General features: G+C 40.1%; 1 protein-coding gene across 1 annotated transcript in view; it reads left to right on the top strand.

The window, feature by feature from the left end:
* Window positions 1-19,691, top strand: part of DZIP1 (DAZ interacting zinc finger protein 1) — an 87,570-nt gene that overhangs the window by 12,804 nt on the left and 55,075 nt on the right. Inside the window, exons 2-7 of the mRNA XM_089680484.1 lie at window positions 71-631; window positions 6,521-6,605; window positions 12,333-12,466; window positions 15,088-15,255; window positions 18,012-18,155; window positions 19,393-19,599. Coding sequence (XP_089536610.1) covers window positions 71-631; window positions 6,521-6,605; window positions 12,333-12,466; window positions 15,088-15,255; window positions 18,012-18,155; window positions 19,393-19,599 — 1,299 coding nt within the window. The remainder of the gene's footprint in view (window positions 1-70; window positions 632-6,520; window positions 6,606-12,332; window positions 12,467-15,087; window positions 15,256-18,011; window positions 18,156-19,392; window positions 19,600-19,691) is intronic.

Raw genomic sequence — 19,691 nt, 5'->3', positions numbered from 1 at the left:
TTTATGTATGTTTGATTTATTTAAAAATTCATGGTTTTATTTTTAACAATTTCTTATGTTTTTGTTTTAGCCTTTTCATGACAATATTTACTACCCATTTGAGAAGGATGAGGCTCAAGCCTGTACTATGTTAGATGCACCTTGGATGCCCAATCCTTTCCTTTCTTCTGGCAGGATGCCTTCCTCTACTCATGGTACACTTTTTAAGTTCCGAACACGCCATGAAAGTGTGGACTGGAGAAGAATTGGAAGTATTGATGTGGACAGAGTAGCAAATGAGCTGGATTTTCAAACTCTTCAAGACAATATTATGGGTGTTACTTTTTGCAGTGTAGAAAATGAGAAGTGCCCACACTGTCACAACAATCTGGATCCTGTATTGATCAAACTGATTAGACTTGCTCAGTTTTCCGTTGAGTATTTGCTGCATTCCCAGGAGTACCTAACTTCTAACCTACAAACATTGGAGGAAAAGGCTCGTGCCACCATGAAAGAGTCTGAACAGCTACAGGTAAAGATAACCAAGCAGTCTGCAGAAACAAAGTCACTCAAAGATGAGTGCAGGCTGAGGAAGAAGATGATTGCTGCACAGCAAATGATGATCAGTGCTGCCACTGGACCTTACCACAAGGTAAATTGAGAAGAAAATTACAGGGAATAAGTATGTGAAAGGTAATCCAGTGCATTATTTTCAGTTTAATGTACACATGCTTGCACATAGGTGTAAACCTATATCTCCTGCAAATCCACTGGCCATAGTCTGTCTTCAAAATCCAGTCACATGATTTGTGCATAGCTGTCAGTGTCAGAAAGCTTTCTTTTAAGTAATTCAAGTTTAACTCCAGGCATAAAAACATTTATTTATATATTCTTCAGTAGCCACGAAGGAGAAAAATCCACTTTGTGTGAAGTATATTCCTTTGCAAACCCAATTATTATATGGTAAAAGTAGCAGTGACATCATCACAGTGCTGCACATAGCCAGTACAAAGAGCAAAGCTGTGGGAGGGACCCAGCATCTTCATGCACTACAGATTTTGTGCAGAGGAGGCAGATACCAGACCAGTTACCCTTCACAAAGAATGGCAGCAGTGACTGGTCTTTATTACAGGAAGCTCCTGTACAGGGAAAACATTTCATGCTGGATTACATCATAAATCTGAAAGGATAACACAAAAGCTCACTAACATTAAAAATAAATATATATATATATATATATATGCCTTTTGTATTTAGATAATATTTTAGTTTTATACTGGAGTTAAGAATTACATATATATTAGGATGCAGCTGTATGACTGCACATAGTGCTGAGGGTAGTGAGTTAAGGATCACTTACTCTGTAGTCATTCTGAATTAGCATTAACTAAAAACGGTATTTGTCATGACTAATGATAAACATCATAGTTTTAAGCTGGCCCTAGATGGATTGAAATTTTACTTGTTTAGCGGGGACCAGCCGAACTTCACTCCAGTCCGAGAGGAATCAGTCTAATGCAGTGTTTCTCAACTCCAGTCCTCATGGACCCCCAACAGGTCATGTTTTCAGGATTTCCATTATTTTGCACAGGTGATTTGATCAGTTTCACTGCCTTAGTAATTACCACAGCTGTTTCATCTGAATCCTGAAAACATGACCTGTTGGGGGTCCATGAGGACTGGAGTTGAGAAACACTGGTCTAATGATCAACTCCTCTTGAATGGGACTGTTGGTAAATTTTTGCTTGACCACAGTGCAGAAGGGTCCCCACTGTCAGAATACAATAGCACAGATGGAAGAATTCCCGCTCTTGTGTGAATGCAGGAATCAGCATTTTTTTTCTATCAGCCCTCTGGCTGATACAAAAAAAAAACAAAGTCATCTGTGGCCAGCTTAATGCCTGGTACACACTATCAGTTTTTTCTTTGTTCAACCCAGAAGGCCGAGCAAAAAAAAAAATGACGAGCTTGTTCAGCCGGCTTTTGTCAGAGAGGTTTGTGCACACATGGTCCGAATGTCAGCTGGTTTCTGTTGAATCGGCCAGTATTTGGCATGTGTGTACGAGGCTTAAGTCTATTGCAGTGATTCATGAAACGGAGCTCAAAAGCCATAGCAGCTATTAGCTAATCGTTTTTCATATTATAGACACATTAATCTCTTCATGCGGACCATATGCAAATATGGGCCTTGACAGCGGTCAGATGACCCTAAACCCTGCCCCGCCTCCCAGTGTCAGAAACCCCTTAACCACTTCAAGTCCGGACACTTTTACCCCCTTCCTGTCCAGGCCAATTTTCAGCTTTCAGCGCTATCACACTTTGAATGACAATTGCGCGGTCATGCATCACTGTACCCATATGAATTTTTTAGCATTTTTTTGAGACAGATAAAGCTTTATTTTGGTGGTCTTTATTCACCACTGGGATTTTTATTTTTTTTGCTATATAAATGAAAAAGTCCAAAAATTTAGAAAAAAAGGTGTCTTTCTTATAAAATTTTGCAAATAAATAATATTTCATCATAAATCTTGCCCAAAATTTATTCAGTTATCTTTTTAGTAAAAAAAATAAATAACCCAAATTAGTTTATAACCAAAAATCATAATTTTTTTATATTTTTTTTTTACATTTTTATTTTTTTTAGTTATATTTTATTTTTTTTACATACTGTCACCCTAGCAGTACAGTGTCACCATGGTGACACTGTACTACTTGTGGGGGGTGATGAAGATTTATTTATTTATTTTTTTTTACGCTGATTGCTTTTACACCCATAAAGGCTGTAAAAGCAATCATTTCTCCTTCTCTCTGGCTGCATTCTTGCTGCCATCGAGAACTATTGTGTGAACTGTGATTGGTCACAGCTTGTCACATGGTACAAGGCTGTTGTGAATAGCCTTGTACCATGTGACCTCTGTGATCATTCACAGATTTCACACATAGTAAACCATGTCAGAAGTGACATCTTGCTTACTACTCTGCCTGTGATCACTGATTGGCCAATCAGTGATCACATGATCAAGACCTCGCACTGAGGTCCCGTATGACGATCGGTGTTCCACTGTGTCCGAAGGACACAGCGGGCACTGGATCACGGTGCTGCACACTCACAGGGAGCGCACACAGTTCAAAATGGCGGGCACCGTTTATGAACGGCAACCCGCCCCTGGACTGCCACCGTCTGGCCGTGTATATACAGCAGCCGGACAGAAAGTGGTAAAAGGGCTGGGAAGTGCTGGCGTGAAGGGGTTAAACAAGAATTCTGATGGGTTACTATGGACAATTACTTACATTTTGTGCTAATTTTCTTTGATTCAGTTTTGAAAAATCACCTTTATCTATATATATTGAAAGTACATCAGGGATCTGGAAATTTTTGAAAAAAACTACTTGTCCAGGGACTAAATTGGTGCCCCAATATACTTGACCCTCATGACAATCTACTTGTCCAGATAAAAACATTAAATAAATTTTAACCAAAACTGTATTTAAATCGGAGGTAATATTAGGAATGTCTGGGGCTTTTAAAAACGAAAGGGGCTTTATGGCGACTTAAAAGTGTAATATTTTTAACATTGTGCTGTTTATCTTCTCCTCCCCTCTCTGCCTGTCTCCAGCACCACACCTGGGGACTAGCAGGGAGGAGAGAGCCCTTGCAGTGTAATGAGAACGATTGGCTGCTCCTCAGGAAAGGGTGGGTCAGGGCTTATCCGTTATCCCTTTTGCTGCCAGAGCCATTTTTGCGTTTTTTGCACAAGTTTAAAAAAGCATTTTAGGCCTGAAAATTACAGAAAACTCCTTAACATTATATATTTTCTGAAAGCAGAGACCCTAGAGAATAAAATAGTGGTAGTTCCAATTTTTTATGTTGCATGATATTATCGTAATATTTCAGTAAAAAATACAAGTAAGTTAATTTTAGGGCACAAAAAAGCAATAAATTACTTTATTTTATTGCAAAATATACAAGATGAGGTTGCAGCTAGTAAATAGATATCCAACTTGTCAAACCTTAAATTTGAGTGCACTCGTGAAGTGGCGACGAACTTTAGTACTCTATATTTTCTATAGGTCGACACTTTTAAAGCTCCATATAGGTCATCAGTTTAGTGGTACAGAGGAGGTCTGGTGCTGGAATGACTGCTCTCATTCTGGCATGTGCAGCGATATGTGACATGTGCATCGCAAAGGATGTTTTCATGCATAGGCGCCCCAGTGTGTGCTTTTACGTTTGTACGTGCATATATGAGGGGGTGGGGGGGGTCTAATTTTTTTTGGGGGGGGATGGTATGTGCTTGGGTGTAACTTTTATTTTTTACAATTAAACCCCCCCCCCCTTTTTTTTACTTTTTTTGTTTTCAGCACATAGTTACATAGTTAGTCTGGCTGAAAAAAGACAAAAGTCCACCCAGTTCAACCTTTTAAAAAATATGTTATAATCCTACACCCACAGTTGATCCAGAGGAAGGCAAAAAAACCCAACAAAGCATGATCCAATTTGCTCCTGCAGAGAAAAAAAATTCCTTCCTGATCCCCTGAGAAGCAATAGGATATTCCCTGGATCAAGTTTACCTATAAATGTTTCTATCCAGTTATATTCTGTGCATCTAAGAAATAATCCAGGCCATTTTTAAAGCCATCCACTCAGCTGGCCGGAACTCTTGAGGGAGTCTATTTCACATTTTCACAGCTCTTACTGTGGAGAAACCTTTCCGTGTTTGGCGATTACATTTCTTTTCCTCCAGACATAAAGAGTGCCCCCTTGTCCTCTGTGATGACCTCATGGTGAATAGCTCTACACCGAGTTCACTATATGATCCACTGATGTATTTATACATGTTGATCATATCCCCCCTTCATCTTCTCAAGAGAGAATATAATCAGTTCCTCTAATCTTTCCTCATAGCTGAGCTCCTCCATGCCTCGTATCAGTTTTGTTGCCCTTCTCTGTACTTTCTCCAGTTCCCCAATGTTCTTTTTGTGAATTGGTGCCTAAAACTGAACTGCATATTCCAGATGAGGTGTTACTAATGATTTGTACAGGGGTAATATGATATCTCTCTCTCTGGAGTCTATACCTCTTTTAATACAAGAGAGGATTTTGCTCAATTTACAAACCGCAGCTTGGCATTGCATGCCATTATTAAGCTTGTGATCTACCAGAACTCCCAGATCCTTCTCCACCATTGATTCCCCCAGTTGTTCTCCCCCTAGTATGTATGATGCATGCATATTCTTAGCCCACAAGTGCATAACCTTACATTTATCTACATTAAACCTCATTTGCCACATAGTTGACCAATTAAACAGTGCATTGAGGTCGGCTTGTAAATTGGAGACATCCTGTAAGGATGTTATTCCACTGCACAGCTTGGTGTCATCTGCAAAGACTGAAATGGGATTTTTAATCCCAGACCCTATATTGTTTATAAATATATTAAAAAGTAAGGGTCCCAACACTGAACCTTGGGGTACACCACTGATGACCCTAGACCATTCAGAGTATGAATCATTAACCACTACTCTATGAATACGATCTTTTAGCCAGTTTTCTATCCATTTACATACGGATTAATCCAAGCCTGTAGACTGTCCTTACACATTAGCCATATGTGGGGAACTGTGTCAAACACTTTTGCAAAATCCAAGTATACCACGTCCACCACCACCCCTCTGTCCAAGGTTTTGCTCACCTCCCCATAAAAAGAAATCAGATTTGATTGACAACTTCTGTCTTTCATGAATCCATGCTGTCTGTTGCTTAAAATATTTTTTTCCAGCAAGAACTCATCTATGTGGTCTTTTCTTAAAAATCCCCTATGTGATAATTTTTTGGTGATAGGTTCTCTTTATTGAGGCATCCAGGGTCTAAAACACCCTGCATGTCTCCCCTGTGCTCCACTGAATGTAATGCATATTGCACCGCATTACATTCTTTCCCGGCTTCCATGGCCAGGAATCTCTCCCCGGGGACCCGGAAGTGACATCATAACGTCACTTCCGGGTCAGGACAAGTAGGGGAGGGAGGAGAGCGGACACATTGACGGCTTAGTGGACAGCGATCAGCCGGGCCCGGGCTCGCAGGTGGGCAAGCGGAGCCTGGGAGACCTCACGGGGGGGTAGGCTGACACTGTGTGGAAGCAATCGGCGACAGCGCTGCCGCCCGAATGCTTCCACCTGACAGGTGAGCCTGCTGCTTGCCCATAGCAGGGCTAAAAGTAGAAAAAGACTACCTGTCCGACGCCCAGAACTACATATCCCGGGCATCGGGCGATAGGAATCAAAAATCCCTGTTAACATACAGACACTTTAGGTTCATATTTTTCAGGTCTGCAGTCACTTTAACACACAGCAGGTTTATGATTTTCAATGAATTAATGAATGAGGTACCCTTTTAAGAAAAACCCAAAACATTATTTTTTACTTCAACACAATGTTAGTGTTAAATGTACTGTATATACAGTAGTAATTGTGATACTTGATATTAGACTTGTCATAAACACAAACATATGTATGTATACATGTTTTTTTTTCTTTTCAGTGCCAACATTGTGAGAAGTCTTTTGTAAACTCTTCGTATTTAGAAAGTCACATAAAGAGGAGGCATACTGAAGAAGCTTCTTTTGGTAATTAATAACCTTGTAAGAACAGTATATTGTAGGCCAATATACTGTGTTCTGACTTTCATTGTAGCCAGTAATGTCCAATATTTTAGGGACTATTCACACTTCTGCACTTAAAATTTTGAAGATCTTTTTTTTCCAAGTGTCAGGCCTTGTTCACCACACAAGCATTGAAAGTAGGCAGTTGGGTCATGTTTTTACCTCTGCCGAACCGACTATCAATGCCACTCAAACTTGTTAAAATAGGGAGTAGATGGAGGTGTACACACGACAGCATTAGCATTGCTTTGTGTTGCAGCAAGCCAAAGATAACACTGCGTGTCGAGTTCGGCAGGCATTGATACGTTGCAGTGGCCTCTATTCACTTCTGCTAAAATGCTCCGTAAGCGTGTTTGTGGTGTTTACAGAGTGTTACAGCAGAAGGCACGGTTGCAAAATGTTAAAAGTGTTCTTTCACATGGGTGACCATCTCTACCATTCTCTTAAAAACAAACCGCAATGGATCGCTTTTCAGAGGGGGGTAGAGCAGGGGCTATCAGGCATTCCAAAAGCAATCCTGCCACCTCCTGAATGCCTGTTTTTTTGTTTTTTTTTTTACATTCCAAGGGGAAGCATGGGGACGGCATGTGTACGACACTGTCTGTCTGCTATGTCGGCATTTAGGTGGTGGTCAGTGGGCAATTGAAACTAAAATCAACTGGCCAGTTTTACTTCCACTTTGCAATCATGTGAAGTGGTTCTAACAATGTAAAAAAAGTTAAAATTTCACAGGTTGTTTGAGGAGCTCACTTGATGCGACTTGAATGCCCGTGCAAAGTGTTTGAAACACACATTAACGTTATAGATGCATTAATGCGCGTTAAAGGTTGCTTTAAAATTCAACGCCTGTGCAAACTCAGCCTTACAGTGCTTTTATTGTTTTGTTCTTTTTTTCTCAGTCCCCCTGTATTCTGGACACAGGAGGTTGATTGTTTGGCATGGACACCATTCAGAGAATGCTTTATATCTCTTGAATGAATGCAAAGCTTTCTCTGATCGACCAAGGTGGGGAGCATGACATCACTCCACCTTGTCTAATCAGAGAACACTTTGCATTCATTCATAAAATGAAAGCATTCTCTGAATGGTCGATTGCCTGTGTTCAGAATGTAGCAGGCCAGCAACTAAGTATGAGACCTGGAAGCAAGTAGAGATCACTGGAGTAGCGTTATCTACTTCAGTATTTCCAGCTTCCAGCGGCATCGGTCAGGTATGGTATGTGCATAAAAATTATTTAGAAATTCCTCTTGCGCTTTATGAAGTTCCTATATAGATAAGCAGCTGACACCCAATACTGAAACCTTAACAGCAACTAGAAGAATTAGATCATATGGTGCAGCGCTATTTAAGGTACCACAATAATACAAAAATGCAAAAAACCTTTCAAAAGCATACGTCACACGTGCGCTTTAAAATAAACTTGCAACAGAGTGAATGGTGTATATAGTCCTGTACCAACTTTACTTTAACATGCGTGATAGTCGGTACTATTTTCTTTAAATCACATTGACATACAACAGACTTGATTGGTGAACCTCGACAGTGATCAAAGTGAAGCACAACATTCCTTTTATGATAGTTCATATACAAACAATTGTGCTCAACTTGAATGAAAAAACATGCATGTGGCAATAACGCATGTGAAATCCAGTGATGGTGTCAGCACACTCCTCCTGTGGCTAGATTGCCCCCTCACCTTAATTCTGCGACCCAATGGGCCCTCACGCCTTTAAGATCACTATAGGATCTTTCTCCCAGGGTGGATGCCTCAGCCACGCTCCTATGGACCCCTCTGTGATGCGTAGGTATTCAGGACACTCTAAGCACTGCTTACAACTGGGAAGGTCACTCATCATAACCATGATGAGTGAGAAACAAAACTTCCATAGTGCAGTAATTCTTGTAAAAAGTTGATATTTAATGTAAATAGGTAATGCTCACTCACAATAGATGATATTATTATTATTATTATACAGTATTTATAAAGCGCCAATAGTTCGCTCACTGCTGTACATTACAAAGGGGGACAGAACATGTGACAGAACAATAACAATACAATGCAAAACATGGGGGGATCGAGGGCCCTGCTCTTTCGAGCTTACAATCTAGGAGGGAGGGGATGGTGGCACAGGAGGAGAAAGCTGTGGGGGATGGAGTGGTAGGAAGAGTGGAGGTCGTCGGCAAGTTACCAGGGGGTGGGGTAGGCTTCCCTGAAGAGGTGGTTTTCAGGGTGCGCCTAAAGGAGAGGAGAGTAGGTGATAATCTGATGGGTTGGGGCAGGGAGTTCCAGAGGATGGGTGACACTCTGGAGAAGTCCTGGAGACGGGCATGGGAGGAGGAGACCAGGGAACTAGAGAGAAGGAGGTCTTGTGAGGAGAAGAGTGTGCGTGCTCGGTGGTACTTGGATATTAGGTCAGTGATGTAGTTCGGGGCAGTGTGGTGGACGGCTTTGTACGTCGGTGTTAGGATTTTGAATTTGATCCGTTGTGCAATCGGACGCTAGTGGAGGGATTGGCAGAGGGGTGTGGCGGAAACGGAGCGGTTAGAAAGGTGAATGAGTCTGGCAGCCGTATTCAGGATGGACTGAAGAGGGGATAGCCAGCGGCAAGGCAGGCCAGTAAGGAGGGAGTTGCAGTAATCGAGTCGTGATATGATGAGGGAGTGGATGAGCTGTTTAGTGGTTTCTGGGGTTAGGAACGTGCGGATTTTGGCGATGTTGCGAAGTTGGAGTCTGCACGAGTTTGTTAAAGATTGGACTTTGGGCTGGAAGGATAGGTTGGAGTCCAGAATGACACCAAGTACTCTGGCCTGCGGGGCGGGTTTGATGGTGGTGTTGTTGGACATCATGGAGAAGTCAATGGGGGGTGGGGTCCGGGCTGGGGAGAAGACAAGAAACTCTGTTTTGGAGAGGTTCAATTTAAGGAAGTGGAGCTTCAATAGGATAAAGACCTCATGCCTGGATACACTGCTTGGGTTCTGGCTTGTTTGGGTGTATAAAGATGGCAGCCGCACCGGATGTGCGTCACCGCAGGCCAAACCGGAAGCTGCGTCACGGCGTATCTATGCGTTACGTCACTGTGACGCGTCACGAGTGACTCACTGTGACCCGTGACTGTGACGCGTCACCGGAAGCTGCGTCACGGCGTATCTACGCGTTACGTCACTGTAACTCGTGACTGTGACGCGTCACGAGTCACAGTGACATAACACGTAGATACGCCGTGACGCAGCTTCCGGTTTGGCCCGCGGTGGCGCACATCCGGTGCGGCGGCCATCTTTATACACCCAAACAAGCCAGAACCCATGCAGTGTATCCAGACATCAGGTCTTCATCCTATTGAAGTGGAATATCATCTGTTGTGAGCATTACCTATTTACATTTAATATCGAATTTTTACAAGAATTACTGCACTATGGAAGTTTTGTTTCTCACTCATCATGGTTATGATGAGTAACCTTCCCAGTTGTAAGCAGTGCTTAGAGTGTCCTGAATACCTACGCATCACAGAGGGGTCCATAGGAGCGTGGCTGAGGCATCCACCATGGGAGAAAGATCCTATAGTGATCTTAAAGGCGTGAGGGCCCATTGGGTTGCAAAATTAAGGTGAGGGGGCAATCTAGCCTCAGGAGGAGTGTGCTGACACCATCACTGGATTTCACATGCATTATTGCCACATGCATGTTTTTTCATTCAAGTTGAGCACGATTGTTTGTATATGAACTATCATAAAAGGAATGTTGTGCTTCACTTTGATCACTGTCAAGGTTCACCAATCAAGTCTGTTGTATGCCAATGTGATTTAAAGAAATAGTACCGACTATCACGCATGTTAACGTTGGTACAGGACTATATACACCATTCACTGTGTTGCATGTTTATTTTAAAGAGCACATGTGACACATGCTTCTGAAAAGTTTTTTTGCATTATGGTATGTGCTGGACCAGTGTAACTAAGTATAAAATATCCATACCTGGAATTCTTCTTTAGGAATGTCTAGGAGAAAATACTACACTGTTAAAACAATTCGCTTCTGAAGGTTACTACAAATGGCAGTTGTTGACCAGTTTTCTTTATATGGCATCTGAAATGCAGAGATGTTAATAGGCCCCTAAGTGCCACAACTCCACCTATTAGGAGAACCTTGCACCTAATTTTGACAAAGCTGACACATGCAGGTCTTATAAAGTGCTATTTAAACAAAACAGCATCACAAATCACTTCTACCCAGCAATGTATAAGGTATGGGGCACATTTAAACTACTCTGCCTGCCTTATACAACAGTAATAGCATTAGTTCCAGGTGAATTAGTAATCTGAAGTCTAGGAATATTTGCCCAGGTCACACAAAATGTCATAGTATAAGTACAGTATGTAATGGAAGAACAGTCTGGGTTTTTCTCTTACCTGTTACAATTACAACACATTTTGATAATAATATAGTAATCATAATATGTTATTACATAAATATGTTGGTAAAGGGTGTACAGAATGTCTGTCTATAGTGCTGGATTTTCTCTAAAACTAGATATTTTAAATGTGTTGTCCTTTGCACAAACAAGGTACTGTCAGTCAAATGAAGCAAAGAATGTTTCATTGAAAAGGAAGTATGGCAAGTGCTCAGTACTGCAGTTTGGTAATTTCAGGAAGAGTTCTGCTCTGTTGGCCCTCCGCCTCATATCAGACCTGAATGCCCTTGTTGATGAAGCAGAACATTTTTGGTTGAAAGGTCATTATGCAATTTGGTAGCACAGAAGACATGAAAAATGTGCTACGATTAGGTAGATTTGGCTGTACAGGTAGCAGAGAGCATAGAAAACTCATCATCCTCTAAATATCCTTTATTATGACACAGGCACAGAGTGTTTTCTAAAGGAAACCTTTATCTTTGAATTTCTGTTTACACTGTTTCTTCTGGATCATACTCTTTGAAATATTGTATATTATCTGTTTCATATTGTGCTTTCACAAAATGGTTGCCACTGCAGGTTTTTCCACATACCCACTGCAGCTAACTCAGATGCTACTTCAGCTCATTACCACTGATACTTGTCACAAACTGGATGATGGATGAATGAACAGATAAGGGCACAAATGGGTATATGCTGCTATATGCCGATCAAAGGTTTTAGTTAAATCCATCAGTGTGCATCAGGATGGTATGATGTCTTTCTCATTGAGTTTCACACTGTAAATTGCTTAATCATAGAATTTGTTATACAGACTGAGATAAATACTTCTATGTAAATGTGGCAGGTTTACAACTTTGGTTAAGTCTTATTAGTTAAAATGTTTTCATATGTGGGGATCTTTATGCTTTCTCCTTAATTGTTAGAAGTCCAGCAGTATGGGAACCACTTGTTTAATCTGGGGCTCTGTCTGCATGAAGTTTGAATGGTCTCACAATGTATTTTGACTTTCTTATGAGGCATACTCATAGGTTATTGAGCTCTTCTTGAAAAATGGAAGTAGTCTGTGAGTGAATATGATTGGGGAGGGGACATTAGATTGTAAGATTCTGAATGGATATGTACTAAGATGAATGGCTTGGTGCTTCCTATAAACTGCATCCGAATTATTTAGAAAAATGAAAGGAAATAAATAAGCATTGAAGTTAGCTGTTCTTATTGGTATTTCAAGCAATTAATACTCCCCACAATTATTTTGTCTTTGCCTTTTTTTCTTCTTTAAGGTGGAAAACAAAGGCAGAGTTCACAGCAATATGATAACCTGTACTATGAAATAAAATGTCTTAAAGAAGAACTTCAGTCTACCAAAAAGCAGTTGGAGACCGAGAAAGTAGCTCATCTGGAGAAACTCTCTCAGGTGAGATGACTGTAGACAGTCAATTCTGCATAATAAGTTACTTTATTTTGCTTTCTTTTGGAAATTGCATTCTTTTCTCATAGTGTTATATGAATTAAATTATTAACCTGGAAGAAAACTAACTTGTTGCTGTTTTGTAGATTTTTAGGACAACTGTAACACAACAGTAACCTTTGCACTTGTCTGTCTATATTCCTTCAGAAGGTCGAGAGACACTAAACTGCCAAGATTAAAGTTTATCTCTATCAACATTTTTGTTTTTAGGTTTGGCAAATCAGGACTATTAAAAACCCTGCCAGTTTATTTTTGTGCTGCCTGTTTCCTTTCCAAGATATTTCATTTAATTTCCTGTCCCAGAGTCCCAACAGAAAGCGAGAGGAAATTTCTATATAGCGAGAAGAAATTTTGTCATTGGAACAGTTGTCTTTAATAGAAAATTTCCCCTCAGCTCCTGTTCTGTTGACAGCTGTAAAATTTTAGATTTATACATTTTTCTTTCTCAGTATTAATGGTCCCTAGGACAAATAGAGATTCTCCCTAGCAGGGACAGAACAGTGAAAAACTGTTCATTGTCATTCAGCTGTCAGAACGTTCTACTTTGCACTTTATTTCTTGTATGTGCATCGATTTGAATAACACAGGTATTTAAAGTGTCTGAACTTCTGCACAGTTTTTACCTTCACAAAGAGTTAACCAGGTCAGTTTCACATTAAGACCAGAGCCAATTAGAATTTGGTTTACTGAATTCAGACCTGTACAAGATGAATTAAAATGTAAACGTTAAAGACACTGTTTAAATGTATGTGTATGTTTATATGTGTATATATAAATATACACTACTCAAATTAAAGAAACACTTTGAAAACACATCAGATCTAAATAGGGAAAATATCATGCTGGATATCTATATTGATATGGACTGGGTATTGTGTTAGGAATGTAAGGATGCCCCGTCGTTTGATGGAAATGAAAATTATCAACCTACAGAGGACTGAATTCAAAGACACCCCAAAAATCAAAGTCCTGGGGTATTTCCTCCCAGATCTGTGCCAGGTCATCACTGTGCACCTGGACAGTCTGAGGTACAACCTGACACCGGCAGATGGACCAAAACATGATAGCTCAGAGGTGTTCTATTGGATTTAGATCAGGCGAGCGTGGGGGCCATTCAATGGTATCAATTCCTTCATCCTCCAGGAACTGCCTGCATACTCCTTCCACATGAGGCCGGGCATTGTTGTGCACCAGGAGGAACCCAGGACCCACTGCACCAGCGTAGGGTCTGACAATGGGTCCAAGGATTTCATTCTGATACCTAATGGCCTGTAGAGGTCTGTATGTCTCTGCATGGATATGCCTCCCCAGACCATCACTGTCCCACCACCAAAACGGTCATGCTGAACAATGTTACAGGCAGCATAACGTTCTCCATGGCTTCTCCAGACCCTTTCACGTCTGTCATGTGCTCAGGATAAACCTTCTCTCATCTGTGAAAAAGCACAGGGCGCCAATTCTGGTGTTCAGTAGCAAATGCCAATCGAGCTCAATGGTGCTGGGCAGTGAGCACAGGGCCCACTAGAGAACGTTGGGCTCTCTGGCCACCCTCATAAAATCTGTCTCTTATTGTTTAGTCAGAGACATTCACACCAGTGGCCTGCTGGAAGTCATTTTGTAGGGCTCTAGCAGTGCTCATCCTGTTCCTCCTTGCACAAAAAGAGCAGATACAGGTCCTGCTGATGGGTTAAGGACCTTCTACGGACCTGTCCAGCTTTCCTGAAGTAACTGCCTGTCTCCTGGAATCTCCTCCATGCTCTTGAGACTGTGCTGGGAGACACAGCAAACCTTCTGGCAATGGCACGTTTTGATATGCCATCCTGGAGGAGTTGGACTGCCTGTGCAACCTCTGTAGGGTCCAGGTATCGCCTCATGCTACATGACACTGACCCTAGCCAAATGCAAAACTAGTGAAAAACAGTCAGAAAAGAGGAGTAGGGAAAAAAATGTCAGTGGCTTTCACCTGTAAAACCATTCCTGTTTTGGCGTTCATCTTATTGTTGCCCATCTAGTGCACCTGTTGTTAATTTCATTAACACCAGAGCTGCTGAAACTAATTAACAACCCCCTCTGCTACTTAACTGACCAGATCAATATCCTGGGAGTTTAATTGACTTGATGCTATGCTCTGATTAAAAAGTGTTCCTTTAATTTTTTGGAGCAGTGTGTCTCTCAGCATCGATGAGGCCTTTAAAGATGTGCAAACTGCCCATTCCGTATGCACTCATACACCCCCATACCATCAAAGATGTAGGCTTTTGTTTTCCTTTAATTTTTTTGAGCAGTGTATATATATTATAGAGAAAGAGAGAGATAATGAGATAAGATTGGTAGCATGTCTTTAAGAATATACTGTATGTGGGTTTTCTGGTAACAGAGGTAGCAGTGTAGTGTGCGTATACTAGTGGGGCATGTAGACTGATACATAGGCTGTAAAAAGGTCTTCAGAGATGTATCTGTCTGCGTTGAGAATCCCTCGCTGATGTCTCCCTACCTGAAGTAAACAAATAGATCTTGAAATGGTGAAATATTTTTGGCCATCTTGCATATCATTATATTTTATACAGCTACAGGAAAGTGAGCATAGGAAAACAATGGAGCTGGAAGTTTTAAAAAAGTTTGACAAATGGAAAGCGGAAGAAAAAGAAAACTTTGAAGATGAAATGAGAAAAGTGAAGGAAATGTTTATGAAGGAGCTTAAAGACGTGACTGATAAGAACTCCTCTTTGGAGAATGTAAGTGACAACTGTAATATAATATTTTTTAAAGTGTTTTTTTACAAAAACAAATGGTTCAAGGACATAAAAAGCAAATACCCAGAGGTGCCTGCACATACATTTTGTTATCATAGTGTAACTTGGTATTTAGGGTATACTGCATGCAAACCTCAGCTTAAAGCTCCAAAGTCAGAGCTGCATCATAATGTATTGCATATTTCAGTTTAAATTTGAGAGGCTCAGCATATTACTTAGATGCAAGGGCAGAAGGTGTTTTAGCTTTGAATCTATTACATGTTAAGCACCCTGGCATCAGAGGCTTTGAAAATACTATGGTAGAATAAAAAAATGTGTACTAAGGAGGTATAGAAACTGTCAATAATAAAGTCTTTATATGAAAATAATACTTAAGAAATATGCAGTATGGAAATATACAGTATAGACTTCACTTTTTCTGATCTGCATACTTGCTCTAGATCAGTGACTTCTTTTCAGAAGGAGATCATCTGTGGCAGCTTCAGCTTTTCTCTCAGTGCACGTTTTTTAAAGAGAAAAATAGAATAGCTGCTGCAAGTATAAAGTGAAGGCACCTAAGGTTTCAAAAGCCCTGCAGATAAGGCTGAATGCTGTGCCATTCTGACAGGCAGAACTTTGTCGCATTTGGAAAATACCAGAGCTTGCAGGTAGGCTCTTCAGTTTCTATTAGTTCATCGTTATGATGAATTGGCTTGCTGGGCACTAAAATATGGTGAAGGCATAAAAGGGTTGGCAAGCTCCTGACCATTAAGAAAGCGTCAGACCGTTGCCTCAAAATGGCCCAGCATTCAGCCATTTATGCAGGGTTTTTGAAACTGCTGCAGTGATGTGCATGTAACTGTAGGTGCTTGAACTTGTAGCTGCTTTTCTGTTTTTATTATTATTATAGAGTCAGAGTCTTAATAACTAAAAGGTATGTTCTGATTTTCATTGTGCCTGCTGCTTTACTCTCTAAGACAGTTTCTCATTGTTGCACATATACATTGATTGATACAATTTACAATTGAGCTTTTCTTAGCTAAATATTTTAGAAGGTTGATGGTGACGGGTTTATAACTGGTACAGCTATAGCGTGACTATTTTATAGATCTTCCATAATGTCTGTGGGTGAGCAGGTGATACGGGGTGGTACACTCCAGCTAGTTGGGTCAACCTTAAAGTAACCCAGCCACACAAGGCAATCTATAAAAGAAGAGGGGATATAGTTACTATACCAGTGTGGCCAGTGTGTTAAAAAGACGCAGATTTGCTGCTCCCCAGCCCCTGCATTTATTCTACACTTTTGGATATGCAGATTATGTGCTCCCTCAATGAATGTGGTGGCTCCTCCCGCTGGCAAATATGTCACTACAGGACTCTTGTCATTTTGAATATATTCAGAATGATGTAGAATTGTAGACAAAATGTTTAATTTAGTCAAAGCAAATAACTGTTTTACCCATCCATTTAAATAAAAAGAAAATTTGATTTATTTAAAATCTGTGGCTGTTGGGCTAACCTCAAATCCACTGCAAAGCAAGATTAGCAATAGTTATGTAGTAGGAATAGTCTAAAAATAGATACATAACCTGGTCTAATACATTGATTTTCTCAAAGAACAAACTTTTTCTTATTCAAAGAAACAAAGCCAGGAACACGGTAGGCTCTGCAGGTAAAAATCTGTTTTAGTAAACTGCCCTATGGGGATAGACCTGATTGTATTTTTCTTGTGTGCTGCTTGTATAAATATTGCTATGGTAGAGTAACAAGTATGTGTTAATGCAGGCTAATTGTGATTTTTATGTCAGTTATGATGAATTAAATACTGTATATTATTATCATTAATAATAATAATATTACTATTATATTATTATGCTCTTTAATTTTATTCCACACTAAGCTGCCAGCACCTATTACAAAGGTATTTTCAAAAATAAAAAAAAAACAAAAAATATAGTGCAGCAATATACTGGAGCACTGTTGCACTTTGAATGCTACTAAGATTTGCAATCCAAAAAAGAGTCTTTTTTGCAGAGTGACTTTATTTGTACAGTTGGGTGAAGCACATGAAGCACCCTGTATACATTTTCAATTGTAACACTTTATAAAAACAGTTTTTACTCTAAAGGATAAGTTCACCTTTTAAAAAAAATGCACATCTTTTGCAGATTAAAAAAAAAAAGTGCATTTTTTTTATTTTTTTACCAGTAGCCTGGAAAGAATGGTTACTGCGATCATCAGATCGCAGGTGCCATGCAGGACTCCTGCAGGCCTGTCGGTGTATCCGTTTGCTTGTACCGCGTACAGGCAAGCAGATGCACACTAACAGGAAGAATTAATGAACTACAACAGTGCCGCAAAGGCTGTCAGTACTTGTAGTTTTCCATTCACAGAATCCTGTGAATAAATGACGCGGCCGGATGAGTGGAGCCCCGTGCAGCCGCATTTTTTCAAAAATAGTGCCAGTTAATGAGGGGAAAAGATACCCCGATAGCTGCCACTAAATGCATCAGAGTGGGTGGAAGCTCCAGGAGTGGGAACATGTCACATGTTCCACCTATAAAACATGTTCCCAAAGGTGAACTTATCCTTTAAAATAATCTATTTCTGCTATGTACTATGTTTTCGCTATCTGTGCTATAAACTTATATCATTAGTTGCATAGGTTTGGTTTAAATGACAAATATTTATTTAGTTTTGAAGGGGGGATAGCACTGCACTATATTTTGTGTTCTTATTATGGTGTTTGTTATCTGCAGGAACTGACTGAAGTGAAGAGACAGAGCCAGCAAAGGATGTCTGGATTAGGAATTCTAGAAGAAGGACTTCAGACTGACCCAGGACAGGGAAAGTCAAAATATCGCTGTGACACTGAAAATATTAAGGAACTTTTAAAAAAGCAGGTATAGTTATTAATGCACTTTAACAGTTGTAATTTATGTTTATTTTTGGTATGTTTTCAAACGATTGACAGGAAATATATTTTGGATTTTCAGTTTGCTGTCAGAGGAATTCATAAAGATATTATTCACATACAGAGTAATCTCATACATATCACACGATCTAGCCTCAACACAATAATTTATTTATGAAGGCTAAGTCTAAAGATACACATTTATGGAGATGTACATGTTTGCACATACATCTGAGCACAGGTATACAGTATATAATGAACAGATATCTGCTGGGGTCTGGAGGGCTTTCAGACAAAAGGTTTGTTATCCAATCAGTGTGTGATTCAATCAAAACAATTGAATCCTCAAACAATCGAATAGCTGTAGCTTCCTTTATAAGAAATTTACACTAAACATCAATCACACAAAGTCGATCAGCCATTGCGGAATGCTATTGAGCGGTTTGTATCAATCAGCATTTTCACATTACCTGGTGGAAACAGAGATGTGGTCAATAACTTACAAAACCCACTTTCCCATGTGTGACACATTGTTTAAATAGGTTATCGACTAAAGGTAGAATATTCCTATTGGATGGATAATTCAAAAAGGAAATTGATCTTTTGTTTATGCTTGTATGACCACCATACCTCAGGGGTAGGCAACCTTTTCTTAGACAACCTAGCAAGGCCGCAATAAAAATGTAAGGACAATGTAAAGCAAACATATAGATGAAAAATATACTAACACAAAAATGACTGTAAAAATACAAACATATCCTCCCTTTTCAGCTTCACTGAAAAACCTGGTATTCATTTTCATTGACAATTTTTTTCATGTCTGGAGAGTAATTCTTCACCCCAAGGCTGATGCAGTAGTCCAGTCGGTTTCACCTTTATTTGTTTTGGCTGACTGGCTATTTGTTTTGAATTCTGTCCTAGCAGGCTGTGCTGAGCTTTCGGTCAGGAGTAAGTAGTTCAGAGGTCAGTAGTATGTAACACAAAGTGCAGGGGTCAGGAGTAAGTAATGTGCATGGGTGGTCAGTAGTATGTAATGCATAGTGCAGGGGTCAGAGATTAGACAACTGAGGGATACTGTACCACAGCTATAGGACAGTGAAGTATGTTTTGGATAGATTGGCCTTTGGAGGTTCAATGCACTACATTTTACAGAGTAAATTGTTCAACTCATGTAAAATGAGCTGATGAACGGTATAAAATATCTTAACCCGTTCATTTCTCTAAAGGAAGAAAAGTGGAGAAATCACATTGAAGAACTTAAACAAGAATATGACCGGGATAAGAACCGTAGCATCCAGCTACTTCGACAGGAACATGATCTGGAAAAGAACCAAGTTATACAGTTGCTTCGGCAAGATTTTGATCGGGAAAAGAACCAAATTGTACATCATCTTCAGCAAGAGCGTGATAGGGAAAAGAGTGAGAAGAACCAGGTCATACTTCAGCTTCATCAAGAGCATAATTGTGATGAGAGCAAGTTGGGCATTTTTCTGTTTTTATTTAAATGAGAGCTACATTCAAATGT

This window comes from Staurois parvus, unplaced genomic scaffold (assembly GCF_062004578.1).
Source record: "Staurois parvus isolate SC_StPar_1 unplaced genomic scaffold, SC_StPar_1.0 ptg000243l, whole genome shotgun sequence".
Taxonomy (NCBI): domain Eukaryota; kingdom Metazoa; phylum Chordata; class Amphibia; order Anura; family Ranidae; genus Staurois; species Staurois parvus.
This window is presented reverse-complemented; position numbering and strand designations above follow the sequence as displayed.